The sequence below is a fragment of the Solanum dulcamara genome, chromosome 4 (assembly GCF_947179165.1).
Source record: "Solanum dulcamara chromosome 4, daSolDulc1.2, whole genome shotgun sequence".
Taxonomy (NCBI): Eukaryota; Viridiplantae; Streptophyta; class Magnoliopsida; order Solanales; family Solanaceae; genus Solanum; species Solanum dulcamara.
The window spans coordinates 76024281-76040000 of NC_077240.1; the positions used below are offsets into that span (position 1 = coordinate 76024281).

Sequence of the window (15720 nt, forward strand, 5' to 3'; positions counted from 1 at the left end):
ATTGATTTATCTTTAGGAGAATCTAATTACGTTAAAACAAATTAAAATTAATATCTAAGCAAGCATAAATAACATAAGTGAATAAATTATTACAATCCAAATTAATATAAATAAATAATAAATAACACATGAAAATATTATCCGACACTTAGTTTCTGTACGCCTGGACTAAGCTATTGGGCCATCTGCATTTTGGGTCTTAAGCACAATTTCACTGTATATCACAGTTGTATATACATTGTATATCGAAATGTATATACACTGTATATCGGAATATATATATACTGTATATCAGTGTATACAACATTGTTTTCTTGCATATCAGACTATATAGATACTGTATATCAGTATATACGACACTATTTTACACTTGTATTCCATGTATACAGCCCAATATCAATATATAAATCATGAATATTACCTTCTTTTTCCATTTATCAACTTTTCAGCAATTCAAACAAGATGATGGGAGACTCAAAACTCAACGATATGCAACGATGGGGTCCAAAGATGGACTCAAATTGATATCACATGCACCAAAAATAAAATTATATAAGCATTTACTTATTTTAAGCTAGACCAAGGAACATATCATGATATTTTAAGTTATCAAATTGATGAGCATCCTAGAAGTGACTAACAACATGCATATATGTGGACAAAGAAAATGAAAGAAAAAATGTATTCAAGTAACTAAAGAACATTGATTTAATATATACGCTATACTAACTCAAATTTTTAAAAAAGAATTAAATCAATTAGGCCATAAAAGTTCTAGTTGAATAATAACTTTAAGCATATTTTTGTTATCTAAATCATGTTAAAAGAAGAAATTAAAAACATGAAAATCTATATTGTCAAAGGAAACTATTTGGAAAAATAATGAACAAAACTAAGATCTTTCATTAAATAATCCTAACACATGATAGCTAATTAATTCTAACACATGTTAACTATTAAAAATTTCTATTATTAATCTAATTATTCTTAATACATGCTAACTAAAAAAAACAAGACTACGAATCAATTAAATATAAAACATGAAATAATTAAATAAAATAAAGTTGAGAAAATATTTTATCTCTTTTCGGACAGCAAGATTGAAAACTTGGGGTCATAAAACAGAATGAATGCTGTCTAAAAACATGTTGTCCATGACAGCCAAACAAATATATGAAACTGTTGCTATAAAGGTGCATGCACATATATATAGTGCTTCCCAAAAAAAAAACTCCTAAGCTCCATACTTTCTTCTGAATAATATGCTTTATTTTGGCATTTTTCTCAGAATCAACCGCTGCCTGTCGCCCATATCAACCGCCAGTTCCACTATTCAAAATTCCAGATTCTTTCACTGAAAAGGAACCCATCTTTTTTGGAACAGTACCAACATCTGTGTTCCACGGCGAAGGAAGTAAAAGCAAAACATTGAACCACCCACTCCTCAAAAGAGACAATGAAGGCTACAAACTTGTCAAGGTAACGTACGTAATATGTTCATTTTCTTACAATACATATTTCTTCTTGCATAGGTAGTAGCAAATGGACACCGAGTGCAGTCAAGCTCCAATCAAATGGTATGACATGTATAGCTGGATTTGGATCGTTCATACCAACCTCATATAATCGCCTGTGTCAGGGAATTTTTTCCCTTTTGGTGTGAATCAACATCAACATGCAGCTGCAGTTTTAACATGCCAAATCAATGACAACTACTAGCCACATCTTCAAATGTTTATAATTTTTGTGTAAATTTGTCTAAAACTAAAAGTGGTTGTTGTTTTGCACGTTCAAAGTTTCCGTCCAAATGAAAAATATATCTCTTAATGTTTTGCCCTTCTTTCTTTCCCTGTCGAGAACCATGAAACCAAATGTCATGATCATTCTCAATAACTTCATTTTACATCTACCTTTTCCTTTATTTTAAGGTTCACTCCTCTCTTCTTTCAATTCCCAGCTGTTTTCTATGATCCTCCCTAGATTTCAATGTCCATAAAATTCCATACAATTATGAAATTACGAATGAATCAAATACAAGCTTAGTGATGATAATCTGATACAAAATAAATACATTATCTGATGCAGTAGCCATAATTGCTTTCTTCTGGAGAAAAAAAAAACAAATATCATTGCATTTAAAAAAGTAAAAATGCCACAAATAAACATTATGAATTTCAAATAAAAGTAATTGGTTATATATTTTGATAACATGCGAAATAATATTTATATTTAAATATACTACTATTTTAAAAGTGAGTTGGAAAATAAGAAAATAAATTATAAGTTATTTTTCAAATTTGAAATGTAATGTCAAATTAAATTTTGAATTTTCACAATCAATCACTAATATTCAAATAAAGTAAAATTTAATTTGAAGTTACTTTTAAAACAACTTATTTTCTAACTCACTTCTAAAGTACCAGTATATTCAAATATGGATTTTTTTTTTCCAGATATTGTAAAAAATATAACCAATTGCTATAAAACTTAATGTTATTGCATACAGCTAGCTCTCAAGCTGTGATGTTCAGCTATGTGCCTCAACCTAAGCTGTTTGGCTTATTGGTTAAAGACTGACATTCCAAGTTCAACGTCTTGGTTTCGAATTTAGGCAACATTATGTTTTTATTCCCATTTTTAATTCAGCCCATTTGCTCATTTGTAGTTTTTGGTGGGCCCTAGTTTAATCCTGTGTTTTCAATAATTAAAATGTACGTCTCATCATTTATCTTATTTAGTATTTCTAAATATTAGTTGCAAAAATTTAATTATTTAACTTATTTATATTTTAGTTATTTGCTTTGCTTTATTTGCTTTCACATAACGTTTAGAACTTCTTGTATTTCTTAGTCTTATCTGACCTCTTTTTATGCTTCTATTGAGCCGAGGGTCTTTCGAAAATAGTTGTCCTACCTTGGTAGGAGTAAGGTCTGCGTACACTTTACCCTCCCCAGACCCACGTTGAGAGATTTCACTGGATTGTTGTTGTTATTATTTCATCTTCTATCTTACAAAATATTATTAATTTTAAATTTTCATCCAAAGTATTTTGTTTTGATATAATTAAAGCAAATATTCACGATGTTTTAAATTAAAATTTTTGGTTTAGTTATTCAAAATTCTGTCATATTTATTGTTATTAACTAAGTAATAAAGTTGATTATTTTATTTCTCGATCTTCTTATCTATAAATTATCTTTTATTTTTATTGGTAATGTTAAATCGTTAATATTATTAGTAGAAAAACTAAATATCATTAAATTTAAAAAATTAAAAGTACCACAAATAAATATTACGAATTTCAAATAATGATGATTGGGGCTCACGCAGAACACGGGCTTTCCCTTTTCTAGTCTAATAACAAAAGGTAAAAAAAAAAAGAAAAAAAAAGAAGAGAAAATTAACAATAATATCTGAAGGGTATCTTTCATATTTGTTTTTTTATTATTTGACAATCAATGGAAAAACAAAAGAGATTGGTCCAATTTGATTCTAATTCGATACGAGAGCCGAGGAAGAAGAATAAAAGAAATGATTGGGACTTAAATTTTCAAGAATTTATCTTTAACTTTCTGCAGTGTATCCTTCTTTCTCATTTTCAAATTAAAAGCTGTATAACTTTCCTCTCTATAAGGAGTTTAAAAAATAATGAAAGTGTTTAAGCACTTGAGCAAATCTCACTTATCATATAGGTGTATGTTCAATTTATATGTCATACTATCCTTCTTTTCTTTTCATTTTTCCGATTCTAGGCCTACGACTTACATTATGTTTATGTGAGATTGTTCCTTGGTCCATAAGTTCTGATGCAGGGCTATTCAGTTAAACAGTGTCATATAAATTCAAATGAACGAAATGAAAAAGAAAACGGAGAGTTGGTAGCGAAGTTATGATGAGTGGACAAAGTCATCCGCGTCAAGACTCAAAAATAAGGACAAGCAAAACGTGAAACTGCTGGGACGCGGGCGGGGCATCAAAATAATTAGTAGAGTACTAGCTATTATTGAAAGAAACATGAAATTTCCATTCTTGATAATGTTGCTGAGAAGACTTGCTAAAGTCCTCTTGACTTTGAAAGAAATTAACAAGTCTTCGTGTCAAGCTAGGGATGGCATGATACGGTATGTAAAATTTCGTTAAGGTAATTTCGATATTCGATTTTTAAAATTATTATATTATTATCATATTAATTTAATTTAATATGATTCAGTATTTTGAAGTTCGATTTTGATATTTTATAGTATGGTAAATTAGTAATCATAGTTTGTTCAACTTTGACTAATATATACTCGTATAATAGAGTATTAAGACTTCGATAATTCAAAAAAGATCTCAATTGTATCACACTAACACATTATACATGTAGAAATATATATATTCAAAAGAAAATACAAAGAACTCATTTTCTTAATCAATTATATTTAATAAAAATTTCAACAAAATAGAGTAGTTAAAGTTTCAACTTTTAAACATATAGTTTATACTAATATGAGGTTGCCCATTTGTTAGTATTTTAATAATATATATATATAACTATATACTTTGGTATGGTATTCGGTATTTTGGTATATTAATTTTAAATATCAAATACTGTATCGAATACCAAAAAAATTAAAAAGTATATCATATACCATACCCAATATCATAATATCAAAATCACGGTATCAAAAATTTTGTTATAGCATGGTAATTCGGAATATATATATCGTATCATGCCCACCCGTAAAGACAATGATAAAATTGTAAAAAATATATTTTTTATTTATAATTTTTAAGAGAAAATAAAATATGAGACCAAGAGATTATCTATTTTCAATGTAGAAACGCTAAGAGAAAGTCCTCTTTTATCAGCAAGACTTGTTGACTTAATTAATATTAATAGCTATAAATACATATTGCGAAAAATATAAGCAAACAGCTACTTAACACACATACTCTTTACTTCCTAGTCTAAAACATGAAAGCAGTATTAGCAATAACACTATGGTTTTTTATATTGACAAATACCAAGTTTGTTGTTTGTGTAGGGATTTGCAGAGAAAATGAGCAACGAGCATTGGAGACCTTGAAGAAAGAAGCAGATGATCCCTTGGATCATCTCTCTTCTTGGGTTGTCGGAAAAGATTGTTGTGAATGGGAAGGGATCGTGTGCAACAATCTAACTCGTCATGTGATTGAACTAAGGATTGAAGAGATTGCTTGGTACGAGCCGAGATATCTAAGGATCAATAGTCTTGAGTGGCTATCAAGTCTTTCGAGTCTTGAGAACCTGGAGATGGAAAGTGTGGATCTTAGCAAAGCTACTGAATGGCTACAGGTTATTAACATGCTTCCTTCTCTGGTTGATCTTCGTTTATTCAATTGTAGTCTTCATCATATAACATCTCTACTTGATCATCACAATTTTTCTTCACTCAAATCTCTCGATCTTTCTGGGAATTACAACTTTAGTTCTTCTCTTCCCAGATGGGTTTTCAACCTTCCTAATCTCGTTTCTCTTGACCTGAGTGGGTGTAATTTTGCTGGCCCCTTTCCTGATGGTCCCGTTAACTTGACTTCTCTCACAACCTTCAAGGCTTCTGACAACTCTTTCAATTGTCGTTTACCCAAATGGTTGTTTGATTTGAATAATCTTGAACATCTTGAGCTCCGTTCTAGTGGCATTGAAGGTGCGATACAAAGTAAGAACGAAAACATAACAACACTTAAATATCTCGATCTTTCTTACAATAGGCTCAACTCCACCATACCAAATTGGCTCTATCGATGCAAAGATCTAGAATCACTTCTCCTTAGTGAAAATCATCTGGAGGGAGCAGTTTCAAGTCTGATTTTAAATTTGAGCTCAATAACTAATATTGACCTTTCTGATAATATGCTTTCGGGAAAGTTACCAAATGTAATTGGAAAGTTAAAGAAATTAGGAGAACTTGATCTCTCAAGTAATCTATTCGAGGGAGATGTATCTGAATTATTCAATGTCAGAAGTAATGTCCTTTCAGTGGGATCGGGAAATACTTCTTCATTATCTTATTTGAGACTACACAACAATAAACTCACAGGAACTCTTCCGAAAAGTGTTGGCCAGCTTTCAATGCTACAAGTGTTTTCAATCTCTAACAATAGGTTGGAAGGTGTTGTAACAGAAAGTCATTTCTCTAAATTAACTCAATTACAACTCTTCCATGCATCTAGAAATAATCTGAATTTAAAAGTGAGTCAGAATTGGATTCCACCTTTTCAACTAACATATATTAAAATAGGCGGCTGGAAAATAGGCCCTTTGTTTCCCATGTGGCTCCGAACTCAGAAGCAGATATTGAATGTTGACATATCAGATGGTGGAATACAAGGTGAGGTTCCAACTTGGTTTTGGAACTTATCTTCTCAAATTCGATTTCTCAATCTTTCTCACAACCAATTTGTTGGTGAGGTTCCAATCATCTCAACACCTTCATGGATAGATGGACAGGGAGGTCCTTGGACAATGTACTTGGGTTCCAACAATTTTAGTGGACCAATACCATTGATTTCAACCATTGTAACTGAGCTAGATCTCTCAAACAATTCATTTTCCAAAGGTTTATCTAACTTTTTGTGTGAAGCAAAGAATGGATCTTACAAATTGGAGATCCTAAACCTTGGGGGAAATAATTTATCAGGAGATATTCCGAATTGTTGGATGAATTGGCCAGAGTTGAGAGTTTTAATCTTGAGGGAGAATAATTTGATTGGAGGCATACCAAGATCCATGGAGGTTTTGAGTAAGTTGCTATCCTTGGACTTACGAAGAAATAGACTCAACGGTCCATTTCCTTCATCCTTGAAAAACTGCACAAAACTGCATAAAATAGATTTAGCTGAGAATGAGTTTATTGGGAAATTACCATCTTGGTTAGGAATGAGGTTTCCAACCTTGATAGTACTTATCCTCCGGTCCAATAAATTCGATGGTGAATTGCCTCAAGAACTTTGTCACCTCAAAGATCTTCAAATCTTAGATCTTGCAAACAATACATTTGTTGGAATCATACCAAGATGTATTGGCAATTTCAGCGCAATGGTCAAAGGGAAAAAAGAAGTGGAAGATGATGATGAGTTGGATTATTCCTATATTATCGGGGTTTTGATAGAAAGTGCAATGGTGACGACTAAAGGCAACATGTACCAATATGACACCATTTTGGCGTTGTTTACAAGTATGGATATGTCTAGTAATAATCTTTCTGGAGATATTCCTACAAGTCTAACACGTCTTGCAGGATTAAGATCATTTAATTTTTCCAATAATAACCTAACTGGCATGATTCCAAAAGACATTGGTGACATGAAAGTCTTGGAATCTGTTGATCTTTCAAGAAATCAACTTTATGGTCAAATCCCACCAAGCTTTTCGAGTTTGTTCACTTTGAGTTACTTGAATCTATCTGTTAACAATTTATCAGGTATGATACCATTGAGCACCCAACTTCAAAGCTTTGATCCCACGTGTTTTCAAGGAAACAAACTCTGCGGGCTTCCACTCTTGGTGAACTGCAGTTCGAATGGTAATATTCCAAATCACGAGTATGCAGATGACGAGAGTGACAAAGATGAATTGGATTGGTTTTACATTTCAATGGCAATAGGATTTGCACTAAGCTTTTGGGGCGTATGTGGTTCATTGCTTTTCAAGAGATCATGGAGACATGCTTATTTTCGTTTTCTAGACCGTAGTTGGGAAATGTTACTTGCAAAGGTACCAATATGTTGAGAGATGTGATTAAGGATATTGCTATCATCAAAAAAGTTAGCTTGGATGCTTACACTTCTCATGTTAGCAATCATGTTGCTTCATTTTATATTCAAAGATGTAGACGTCTATGTCTGTAACTTCCTCAAATAAATGTTTCTTAATACAAGATGTTCTAAAATGTTGTTTCTTTCATTTTAATTCACTTCTAATTAGAATAAGGGTATTTAATGCTTGTAAAGTTAAAGTGTTAAAATAAATTTTAATATCAAGTTTGAGGATAAGTTTGTGTATTTTTTCTTTAAAGAATAATGTTAATTGTTCTATAATTGTTGTAATGAAGTTCTTGTAGTTCTATCAAAAAGCTTCTCCCCTGTTTTAATAGTAGTATTAATTACAATTTTATAATTATTTTACCGATGACCATTGATAGCACATAGGTTAGTCTTCTGAAATCACTTAATAAGAATCGGAGTTAGTTTCCTGAAAATTAATATGCGAAAGCATATGCACAAAAGATAAAGATGGATGCACAATTTAAGAACAAAGTAGGTTGGGCCGATCATATTTTCATATGCTAATTTTCCACCATTGTTCACAGGCACCCACGGAATTTTTGGCAGTATCATTACAAACTTAATGTGACAAAAGCTAGCAAGGCAGAGTTCTCTGCTTTGGATGGATAGAGTACTTCACTTGCTGTCCTTCAGTTCCCTGGTGGGGGCGTTAACTCGTTCAGCGGAGCTGTTATTCATGATTGAAGGAAGCCTCGAGGTTGGCTTAGTGGACAGACTAAAAAGCTCTATACGCAAACTTTACAAGTTGGTGACATGTTTGTGTTTCCAAAAGGACTTTGGTAGCGCGAATGCTGGAACTGTTTCGATTGCAGTAAACTTGTTCGTTACTAGGATCGATGATCGGATTCTGGCTAAGTCATTCAAGACTGATGTTGCTACAATTCAGAAGATCAAGGCTGGTCTCCCATCCTGGGTGGTGGGTGGTGGTGGTGGGGGGGTATATGATAAAGTTGGGGCTATTTCATCCTTTTAAGTACTCGTCCTTCAATTTTTCTAGTCAGTAGTATTTCAATCAATCTTCTTTATAACGACGTCATTTGTTCTGATATTTTTTAATTGTTATAGTGAAATATTGTTATAAAGAACATAAAATATAATATCAAAAATCAGTTCCAAATATTGTTATCAGGAATGTGTTAAATTAAGCTTTGAGTCTAACTGTTCACAAATGTGGGAGTTTCTTGCCTTCATTCTCTCCCCTCGCCCCCCCCCCCCCCGCCTTCCCCCTGGCCCCATGCCAAGATTCGGACATGCTTTTATCTGAGGTTCTACTTGTTAGGATCGAAAATAATTAGGTGCCATGCAGAAACTAATAAAACAAACCTCGAAAGATCACGAGTAAGAAGACAAACGAGAAATATACTGTCACGACCCAAGCTTAGTGTCTAGACGTGACACGGCGAATGAAACACCGGAAGTACCTCACCCAAGCCTCTTAGCATTCATTAAGCATTTCATTGATAATGATAAACAAATCAAGCAGAAAATAAAGGGATGAAGGGACTAAGGGGCTTCACATTTAATAAGAGTCAAGGACAACATAACATCTTTTTCTATGTTCAACCATACATTCTACATTAAAGACTTGGTGGATGCTAAGACATGTCCCTAACTCATCCTCAAAATAAGTGTCAAGAAATGCCTTAATAAAAGTCTTAATGTTCTACATAACATAAGCTTAGAATAAAAAGGATGTTGTTTCCGAAACATGGAAACTCACCACAAGCAATCTTTAACCTAATCCGAGCTAGCCACGTGGATGAGGTCGAGGAGCGACGTTGGTTCCTACATGGTGATATCATGTAGACAAAAGTATGCGTTAGTAATTTGAATGTACTAAGTATATGACTATGCTATGAAATGAAGAATATAAAAGAGACATGAGTAAGCAATATGCATAAGTGAATGCATGCATTAGACATCATTATATGAAGCCTTAAAACATTCATTTTGTGGGGAAGTGACCATAACCGACATTTATGACCATGCGAGCTATTACATGGAATTCAACATAACCCCCTACGTTGGCACGACAAGACTACTTTCTAGGTAGAACTCCGTCAACTTTGATCATTTCTTTAACTTTGACTTTAAGGGCTAATTGTGGATCCACCAGCCTAAATAGCCTACAAGGGCTCCTATGTTGGCGCATAGTTAATGCAATATGAGACTTTACTTAAGGACCCCTTAGGTCGAGTCCCCATCTACATGCTACATTCGGTGCAAGGTCAATCCTACGGAATAACATTTATATATCATAACAACATAAGCATTGTATAACTTTAGACATCAAATCATCATCGGTGGAATAACTCATTAAAACATTTTATTTGATTCAAATATGTGAGAATTGTCCTTTCACATTGAATCTTTTTTTTTGGCTAAAAGCCTTTTCATCATCATTCAATCATTTCACAAGACTCCCTTAAACATAGGTATTTGCTTCATAAACTTCCATTTGGAGTCAAAACTTTCAATTCAACTTCATTTCAACATAAGAAGACTAGGTGGGTTCATTTCGTATAACTTTCAAACACATTTAATGCATAAGAGTGATGAAAATACATCATATGAAACATCTTAAAACAATCCACCATATACACTTTAAAACTACCTTTCAAACCTTTATATAATGACCTTGATAAATCATCCATTTCATGTAAATAAGAATCAACATAAGTCAATATAGGTAAATAAACTTCAAATATTCAACAATCTATGCATTTGGAATCGTAGTATGAAAATCCATAAAAACTCATCACTTGACATTGAGAGTCAATATACATATATATATCAATAGAAGTAAATAAACTTAAAATATACCATAATCAATGCATTGGGAACCATCATGTAAAAGCACATAAGATTTCATCATTTAAAATTTAAATACTAAGTTGAGAAAATATTTGGGCTCCATGGGTCGAAGAATCCATGGATGAAAACCCACATACCTTAGAGTAGAACTTGAAGAATCTTGATTTTTGGTCCTAAATGGGAAGCTTAAATTCTTTGAGTTTAAGAGAAAAATTGGAGGGGATGATTTGAGAGAGAGGCTAATGAAGTTTAGGGTTTTGGGGAGGTGAAAGACTGCAAAAATGATCCCAAAACGCGTCTAAGTTCGTATATATTTATTTAGGTAATTGTCCAAGATGCCCTTCATAAAACAAATCTGGAAAACGGGCTCAAAACCCTGCAGGTGCGATAGTGGCGCGCAGCGCCAAAGGCCAAACTACTGCAGCTAGTTTCGGGCGCGTTGCTGGCGCGCCGCGCCAAGCCCATAAACTACTGCAATAGTCTTTGGTAAAATAATCATAACTTTTGACTCTGAACTCGGAATGAGGCGAACTTGGTGGCGTTGGAAAGAGGACTCAAAGACCTTTAATTTGATAAGTCATGGAACACCAAAGATATGGGCATTTGAAGTTTACCCTATTTCGGACTCATACGAAAACTTAGCTGATGGAAGTTCTTTGGACTTGTCTTGGTGTAGAAATATTTGGGGTGTTACATATACCAAAAAGAGACACAAACATTTAACGTGGTTCGGTCAACTGAACTACGTCCACAAGATGAGATGAGCAAAAATCCACTATAAATATGAGAGTATAAAATATAGAGAGAAATAACCTCACACAATTCACTGGAAATACAAAGAGGTTCACACAAATATTAACGTAACACTTGTGTCTCATCGTTTTTTCCCCTACACAAAACTTCAAATACCCTAGGACTACATTGTGAATGCTACTATGTTCGAAGAATGAGCCTCTTTTTATAGAATCATAAATATTTTGCTACAAGAAAAAGGACTAGCCAAATATGAAAAATTTATGTTTTCCTTTTAAAAAAAAAACTCAATTATACTAAGAAAGTCGGGGCAAAAATCCAACACTACTATATGATCTAGTGCGTGACATTCATGGACCCCAAATATTTCTAAGCCCACAATTGTCCGGTTTCCTGGGGTACACATTGTGTCCGGCTCAATCTAAAATGTTAAAATTCAGGTGATTTTTTTTTCCTGGTGAACTTGGGCAAAATTAAATGATTTTATGTGATCAAAAATAGAAAAAATGACTCTGGTGTGATAAACTCGACTTTTATGTGGTATGGAAAAGGAAAATAATTATTATGTGACAAGTTTTAAAGTTGAATGAATTTTATATATCAAAATATAGAAAAGTGACTATGTATGATAAACAGAATAACCATCAATATTTTACTCTAGAAGAAATATGGCATGACAGCAAAGTAGAAGAAAAGAATCACATTCCCCTTTTGTTTCATTGATCTGAAAAATAGTTTCAATAAGAATCAGCCAAATTACAAGAAAAGAAAAAACAAAAGAATTCATACATGAAAAAACAGTACAACAATACTCAAATTTCAAATGCCAAAGAATCAAGAAAGGAAGAGTCCCCTTGACTCACCCCCTTTCAATAATACCGTTAGGTGTGTGGCAGATCCTCTAAAGAATGTGTCTTTTTAAAAAAAAGAATGAGCACGAGTGTAATAACCTTTTTTAAAAATGCGAACAACACAGAGAATAAGTTTACAGAATATGCTTGTCCTAATTGAGCACCCCAAAATTGAATGGCTTCTTATTCACAACCCTACATGATGTCCTCACTTCTCCTTGTCCATCAGTTAGTACTTCAACTTTACCCAATTTCACCATGGCCTCCCCAAACTTAGTGAAAAAATCAGGTTCATTGACAATATCACCTACAATATCCTTTGTCAATTCATCCAATGCTATTTGTTGATCAATTTTAAGAACCCCATTTCCCTTTTGAATTTCCTGAAAAAATGAGTTATCTACAAAAGATGGAGTCTTCACATCAAGAGGATAAATGTTGTCAAATAATGAAACTCTAGGACACTTCTTCTTTAACTCAGACAATAGCCATTGGCTCATGGTTGGATCAGGACCACCAGTGTTATTGAAGTTGTATATCCTATCTTGGAAGAGTGAGCAATGAGCAATTCCAACAGTGTGGCCACCTGGAATTGAAAATCATCGAGATACTATAAGTCACAATAATTAACAAATTTGTTGAAGAAAAACTGTCCCACATCAGATCAGGCAAGATCCCAAGGCTCCTTAAATGGACAATCTTACTCATTTTGAGCTAACTTTGAGGGTGTAAGTCAGGTCCAAGGTTTATTTAACAAATTCAAAATGTTTAGAAAGTATATGAAAAAATCGCAATAAAAATAAAAATTGTGGTTCAAGGTGTAGCATTGGAACTACTATGTAGGCTTTTGTGTACCACAGGTTTGAATTCCTACTCTCGAAATACGAAAGGTATCCCATAAATTGAGAGGGACGAAATACTATATATTTTTCGTCCAATCTATTTAAACCTTGTTGATAAATTATTTTAGTTAGCTAGATTTAAAAAAAAATACAGAGGAGAGGGACATAGGAAATTAACAAGAGATAGTGGTTCAAAATCATAGTAAAAATGAATAAAAATTGTAATTGATTTATTTCATCCATCTAAAACTGGATGGATAGAGTTACTCGATGCCATCCTAAAGAAAGGTAACAAGTATGCGATGAAATATTTCAAGTGTATACAAGTTGCTCCGAACACCAATGTTATAAAAATGTGCAGAATAAAATGAAGGATTGTAAAATGGTAAGTTACCTAGAAGATAAACCATGTCTGTTGGAGAAAGTTTTTTCTTGCCAAAGGCTTTGATGGAATCAGAGACTGAAATGGATGCACCAGGAAGATCCACATTTGATGCTGAGGAAACATTTCCATCCTCTCTTCCTGTTTCTACATCATACCATTTTCCTCCACCCTGTCACATTTTATAGTCAAAAATAGTACAATTAGGATTCATATCACAAGATTTTGTTAAATTTAAAAGTATCTTTGTAAAGAAAAGGAGGAAAGTAGGATATGGGAAGAAGAAGTTCAAGATTTTGTTTTGTGAGGAGGATATGTGACACCTTTCACTTTTCGAGATTCAATCTGTATAAATTTAATGTATTTCTTTTTATCATATTGACATGAAAAGATTACAATGTAGTAATTTTTCGTGTCGATTTCGAATATTTAAATTTTTATGTTTAAGTATTGAGTTAATTTAATCCGATTTAGCTTCAAATATTAGTCAAACCGACTTTTAAGAAGTAAAAAGTTCCACATAAATTGAAATGAAGGAAGTAAAAAAACTTGATCAAACTAAAATTACTTATTATAAACTGAATAGGCATAAGTTAGGGATGATCAACTTAAGGCTTACGAGTGATTTTGGCTTATAAGCACTTTGAATATTTATCACACACAAACAAATCTAAAAATATTTATAAGTCAATTTCACCGGATTATAAGCTTAGTCAAAGACTAAGAAAGTGATGGTGAAGAATATCTAGATGAGTATAATGATGAAATGAAATGTAAATTTACCAAGAGAACAGCATCTCTAGTTGCCATAGAAATAATGTCAGCACAAGAGACTAGGCCTTTGCATTCTGCCTCTAAAGCCTCTTTGATTGCATCAATGAGGTCATATCCCTTAACACTTCTATTTGGGCCTGCTGTTTTCTCACTAGTGAGTCCATCCAATAGGATTGATGCATCACAACCCTATTCAGCATGTACACAGCAAAAATATTAGCCCAGTCAATAGTAATAGAAAATTGTACCACAAATATTTCATAAAGAACATTCTGTTATTTTTTTACATAGACAAACATGGTTGGTTGAGCACTTTTAAAATATTTGTAGTATGTCAAAACACATTACCACAAAGAAATATTATTTTTGATTTTCTATTCGGTGTTCGATATTCATATGGAAGCTTGATTAGTTCGGATTTGCACCGCACAGGGCTCCATTCGGAAGAGGGGAGGGAAAGTGCTCCATACCAAGGATTGTTCCATACTTAGGGCTCAAACCCAGACCTTTGATTAAAGAAGGAACAGTCTTATCCTATGCACCACATCATTTGATGGTACAAAGAAATTTTTTTGTTCTATTTTATGAGATACTTTTCTTTTTTAGTCTATTTCAAAAAAAATAATAGGGTCATTCTAAGCAGCGGAGCCAGGATTTGAAACCTATGAATTTTGAATACTAGTTTTTTTATTTAAAAAAAGCTAAATATAAAAGAACTAGAATTGATATTGTATCCGCCTCTTGATATGGTAGAGACTAAACTAAATATGAAAGAACTAGAATTGCAAAAAATGCAAGAAAGTTAAATTTCTTTACCTTAACAAAGCAATCATGAAATTGCATGCGAAGAAGAAGAGCTGCAATATTCATATCCTTCCTTGTAAAAAACCATGTTTCTACTACATTTTGTACAACATCTTCAACATTTGTCACCCCACATTTTCCTTTGTAAAACCCAACTTTAAGTTCCCCATAGCTTTCTCCACAAAAAACAACAAAATATAACACAACAACTAGTGCCATAGATTTAGACATTTTTTCCATTTTTTTTTTTGGCTTTTTTTCAAATAAAATATGGAGAAAGAAAACATATTTTTTTATTCTTATTTATAGTATTCTGCTAAGGTTATTAAAATAATATAATAATGAAGCATGAAAATTTTAAACTGTTTATGCTTTGCACGACCATTTCTAAGCTATGTTATATATAACGTGCCTTCAAGTTTTTGAAATAATAAAATTATGAATAGGTATATTATAGTTGAAGTATGCCGCACATGGCTTAAACATAGTATTAATTAATAGAGAAATTATTCCCTGATACATTTTTTGAGAATCAGTTGACTAATTTTTAAAGTTAAATTGAATTATATTAACTTAATATTTTTAATATTAAAAATTGAATATACACAAACTATATATACAAAACGTTCTATAAGGTAAAAAACTTCTCATGTTAGAGGCGAAATCTGAGATTTAGATTATATAGGTTCAA

The 15720-nt window shown here is 32.6% G+C and overlaps 2 protein-coding genes across 2 annotated transcripts; one reads left to right on the forward strand and one right to left on the reverse strand.

The window, feature by feature from the left end:
• The first annotated feature begins 4932 nt into the window (after positions 1–4932).
• On the forward strand, positions 4933–8852 carry LOC129887622 (receptor-like protein EIX2). Its single transcript, XM_055962789.1, has 2 exons — positions 4933–7738; positions 8334–8852. Exons 1-2 carry the CDS (start codon positions 4958–4960, stop codon positions 8370–8372), a joined length of 2820 nt encoding a protein of 939 aa, XP_055818764.1. The 5' UTR covers positions 4933–4957; the 3' UTR covers positions 8373–8852.
• Positions 8853–12271: 3419 nt separating this feature from the next.
• LOC129885112 (peroxidase 60-like) lies at positions 12272–15260 on the reverse strand. Its single transcript, XM_055959320.1, has 4 exons — positions 15042–15260; positions 14235–14414; positions 13464–13623; positions 12272–12813 (listed from the first exon to the last, which is right to left on the reverse strand). The coding sequence occupies exons 1-4, from the start codon at positions 15258–15260 to the stop codon at positions 12380–12382; spliced, it is 993 nt and encodes a 330-aa protein (XP_055815295.1). The 3' UTR covers positions 12272–12379.
• Positions 15261–15720: the final 460 nt, after the last annotated feature.